The 4,765-nt window shown below is 45.6% G+C and overlaps 1 protein-coding gene across 4 annotated transcripts; it reads right to left on the bottom strand.

The window, feature by feature from the left end:
- Positions 1–333: 333 nt before the first annotated feature.
- LOC117837601 (uncharacterized) lies at positions 334–4,765 on the bottom strand. 4 transcript variants are annotated; one of them, XM_034717316.2, is made up of 4 exons: positions 2,723–4,765; positions 2,293–2,409; positions 1,986–2,062; positions 334–1,900 (listed from the first exon to the last, which is right to left on the bottom strand). In XM_034717316.2, exon 1 carries the CDS (start codon positions 4,763–4,765, stop codon positions 2,813–2,815), a length of 1,953 nt encoding a protein of 650 aa, XP_034573207.1. In that variant the 3' UTR covers positions 334–1,900; positions 1,986–2,062; positions 2,293–2,409; positions 2,723–2,812. The 4 variants fall into 4 exon arrangements, with proteins under 4 accessions (XP_034573207.1, XP_034573205.1, XP_034573209.1 ...); XM_034717314.2 differs by having other exon boundaries at positions 334–1,280; XM_034717318.2 differs by having other exon boundaries at positions 334–1,280; positions 2,293–2,405.

The following is a 4,765-nucleotide window of genomic DNA, read 5'->3' as shown; positions in this document are numbered from 1 at the left end:
GAGGGGGGCAGCGTTGGGTTGTGGCTGGGTGGCGCGGCAGCCACCGGCCGGGGCGGCGGAGGAAGGAGCGGGCGGTGGAGTCTGGGGAAGAAGAGGAAATGGTAGGGAAGAAGGAGATGGTTGTGGGTTTAATGGGCCTCTAATCCATCCTCCCTATCTGGCCCACCGAAGCCAGATAGGAGCCCCCTTCTCAGAAGTCCGCGTTGTTGTTTTCTCACAAAGGTGTGTGCAAGAGGAAGAAGCTCTGATCTTGCCGGTTGCCGCGGACCTAGGCAAAAGCTCAAATCACGAAAGAAATCCACATCAGCACCTAGCAACCGCGGATACACGGTGTCACAGTCAAACGAATTTGGCTAGGATTCATAAGGAATCTGCGACGAAATCAAGAGTTTGACATTTACAGAACCTTGCGAGGCACGCATCCGGGATGGAAGACGATAGAACTGGTGCGGACGCTTGGTCTTAACGGAAAACAGTAAACGATGATCTCAGGGGGTGTTCGGATCTTGGAGCTAAAGTTTAGTCCGTGTCACATCGAATATTCAGAGGCTAATTAGGAGAACTAAATATGAGTTAATTATAAAACTAATTACACAGATGGAGGCTAAACGGCGAGATAAATCTATTAAGCCTAATTAATCCATCATTAGCAAACGGTTACTGTAACAGCACGTTGTCAAATCATGGACTAATTAGGTTTAATAGATTCGTCTCACCGTTTAGCCTCCATCTATGCAATGAGTTTTGTAAATAGTCTATGTTTAATACTCCTAATTAGTATCTAAACATTCGATGTGATAGGAACTAAAGTTTAGCCCGGGGATCCAAACAACCCTTGGTACTTCAGAAATTACATTGTGGAAGAGAGCTCCTTTCTGTGAACTTGTTCACGGCGAGTCGACGACTCTTGCAGTGGTCAACCTTGCTAATATCCCGCGTAGAACTGTTGAACGCGTCGAAACCGTGAGCCTCAAGGAAACCAAACGCGGAAGCCTAAGCATATGCTCCTACATGGCTAATTGGCTATATAGCGGTACGGCTTCCTACTGGCATCTCAATTTGATACACAACTTCAGAAGATACCAGAATGTCATCTATGTTGTTCCAAAGAAAACAAGCTCTGCCCTTGATTCTCATTCTCATCCTGGTCCTGGGCGCACAAGCCACCCCCATCGCTGCATCCCGGGTTCCGAGAGAGAAACCACAGCCCCAGGGAAGAAACTCGGCGTCCTTGACATCCATGCCTGGGGCATCCGGCTGCACATTTGATCCGAATAATCCTGGAGGAAGATGCCCAAACCCATGAAGATTTCTTGAAGGCATGTGCAGTTTTATACAATGTTCGTTTATTCATTTTTCCCATTCAATGTTCTTTTGGCTGCTCTTCTGGAGCTTTGACTGAAGGGGACGGACATATTGAGTACCCTCGTCAATTTTCTATCTTTTTTTTGTGCAGTGGTTTTTGCTTAGTCTACATGTAAACGATGGTGTAAGTTTGTACATATAACATCTTGTACATACCCTGTTCATTGTTGCTGCTACTATGACAGATGAATATGCTGACTTTTTGCATGGTTCGCTCTTCTTACTATCCCTAGTTTCGGACCTCCAGATTCTAAATTTTAAAAGGGTTAACTTTTTCTTAGTCAAATGTAGCATACCCAATCAAAGAGGGGTGATTTTTATAATCATCCTAGCAGTGGAAATAATTACAAAATAAATTCATTGACACTGTTCTGCTGGTCACAATTTCATGAGAAAGAGAATGTTGCAGTTCTCACTAAAAGAAACAACGTTTCAAGGTGTATGGTCAGTAGCAACAGATATTGGTAAACGGGAAAACTAATTTCTTTTTAATCCTGAACTTTTTGTTTCTCTGACCCATCGATCCTTTATATTCCTAACAAAGGGTTGAGAAGATATGATTTGGTGCAAACAGTAGATTCATAAACAAGTAACATGTTTCTTATTTCTTAAAATCTTACCGTTGTGAAATCTGGAGGCCATAGTTGCAGCTCAGGCATTACCATACTTTGTGTAGTCTCTCTCACCAAGTACGGAACTAATCAAAGCATATATATGAGTTCAACAACTATAATAGCAGATGGCGTAAAAAATGTAATTAAATGATAAAATACTGTTCAACAGATATGCAAAGGCTTTGCCAAATAGACTTCTGGTAAGATGATTTTGAAAGTATTCCTAATAAACAAATTGAAGCACATGGAACTAGCTAAGTTTGTAAAAGGTAGAATATACAGAGGCAACATGTGTGCTGGGTGAGAAGAGTACCTGAGAGGTTAAGAAGATTTTCTATGCTTCTTCTGTGCAACATTCCTTGACCTTGGTGAAGAAAACACGCCCACAATATAAGTTCCCGTGGGAGAACACTTTCACATCAATAACTTCCTAAGATAATTATCAGGGTCAGTATGATGGTACCAAGTCACAAACCATGTTTGTAAAAGGTAGAACTGTAGAAGGGTGAAACACTAAAAAGGGACAAAAAGAAAAAGGAAATAAATTTGCACCGCTAATGTCATGTGTACAGATAACAAGTTTCTTGCTTGGGCCGGTAAAGGACATGATTTGTCAATTCGTACACAAATAAGTATATCAGACATCATTTTTCAGAGTTGATTCCACTATGGCGATAAGCAGAGGGTTAAATGCAAAACTATATGTTGTTTCAACGTTCAATGCTAAAATTTCTCATACTCACCTTCAACCCCTTGAATTCACAATATCTGTGGAGGCAAGAATTCAAAAGACACTGGCAATTTGCAAGGTACAATGCCATTACCAGCATTTCTCAGAATTTGTCATCAGGAGCAAATCCTCTATGAATCATTTCATCATGAAGCTGAAATGCCTCCTTCGAGTTGCCAGCTGCAACATGACCATTAATCATAGACATGTATGTATATCTATCCGGTTCAATTCCTCTCTCACCCATTTTCTTGAAAATCCAACCAGCTTCTTGCACATTGCCATGTTCAGAAAACCCATTTATGAGCATATTATATGTGACAACGTCTGGCTGTACCATTTCCTTCTCCATTATGTTAAACACATTGAAAGCTTCGTCCATTTTTTCTTCTTTAACATAACCATAGATCAGGGTGTTGAAAGTAATTAAATCTGGTAATATGTTGTCTTGCCTCATCTTTTGCAAAAACTGCTGCCCCTTTCTTACATTACCTGACCGGCAATAACCCTTGATAATGGAATTGTAGGTCATGATGTTTGGTACAATACCTTTATCAACCATTTCATCCAAAAAACGGAATGCATCTTCAACTTGTCCCTTCTCACAGTGGCTGTCTATCAGGATGCTGTAGGTAACATGATTGGGGAAGATTTCCCGAGCATGCATATCATCCCAAAGCTCATTAGCTTTGGTCAGATCGCCTTTCCTGCACATCCCATCAATCAAACTATTGTATGTCACAACATCTGGCCTCAAGCGCTGGTGCAACAATGTGTCAAACAATTGCAATGCTTTCTCTATGTTACCCTCCCTACAGTACCCATGAATCAAAGTTGTGAAAGTGCATAAATCTGGTGTAACCCCTCTCTCCTTCATCTCATTCAAAAGCTCCTCAGCATCAAGCAACTTGCGCTGCTTACAAAGACCACTCAACAGGGTATTGTAAGTTACCACATCTGGTAGACATCCACAACCGACCATCTCATCCCTAATTCTCAGAGCCTCAGACATTGACCCAGCCCTACAAAACCCACCTATGACCATTGTGTAAATAACACCGTCAGGCACCAAACCAGAACCCCTCATTTTGCTCAAGTATTCCGCTGCACGATCCATCTTCCCTCTCCTTGAGAACAATCCAATCAAGCAGCTAAAGCTCACCATATCTGGTGTAACACCACGCTGTTGCATCTCCTTGTAAAACTTCACTGCCTCCTCAACCTCCCCAACTCTACAGAATCCCCCAATCAAAATATTGAAACTCCAAACATCCGCTGCAACACCGCACTGGTCCATTGCCCTGAACACCTCCTTCGCTTTATCCAACCTTCTGTGCTTGCACAACCCCTTCAACACTGAATTGTACGTCACGATCCCAGGCTTCAACCCCTTATTAGCCATCGAATCGACCACTGCCATTGCTGCATCCACATCTCCGGCACGAAATCTGGCATCAACCATCACATTATGCGTAACCACATCCGGAAATACGCATCTCTTCTCCATCTCGGAGATGACAGCGTCAACCTTATCGAACTCTAAGGTTTTACAGTAGTTGTGGACCATGATGTTGAGCGTGTATGCGTTTACCTCAGAGTCGGACGAGAGGACGAGGCGGTAGGCCTCCGTGGCGAGGTGAGGCCACTCGGCCCGGGAGAGCGCGGCGAGGAGGGCGTTGGATGCGGAGGCCGGGACGGGGACGCGGTGGTCGAGGAGGAGGCGGAAGGCCTCGAAGGCCTCCCGGGGCTTGCGGGACTGGGTGTAGGTGCGGATGAGGAGGTCGAAGACCTGCGGCTGCGGGGTGGTGGGGCAGGAGGCGAGGAGGGAGGACACAATCTCGCGGCGGGAGGCGCCGCGGCGGCGCGACATGCGGAGGAGGAGGGACTGGCACTCGGAGGCGCGGCCGGCGCCGGCGGCGGCTGTAGCGGCGGCAGCCAGGGCGGCCGTTGAGGGTCTCGCGCCGATTCCTCCGAGGCTGGCGGCGAGAGTTCCGGCCGACCGCTTGGCGGCCGCGGTGGCCGTGGGAAGGCGATGGAGGCGATGGGCGACCGCCAT

Source organism: Setaria viridis, chromosome 9 (genome assembly GCF_005286985.2).
Source record: "Setaria viridis chromosome 9, Setaria_viridis_v4.0, whole genome shotgun sequence".
Classification (NCBI taxonomy): Eukaryota; Viridiplantae; Streptophyta; class Magnoliopsida; order Poales; family Poaceae; genus Setaria; species Setaria viridis.
This window is presented reverse-complemented; position numbering and strand designations above follow the sequence as displayed.

Bases quoted from the DNA above. Each gene is read 5' to 3' on its own strand.
- LOC117837601 (XM_034717316.2), bottom strand. From the start codon at position 4,765: ATGGCGGTCGCCCATCGCCTCCATCGCCTTCCCACGGCCACCGCGGCC.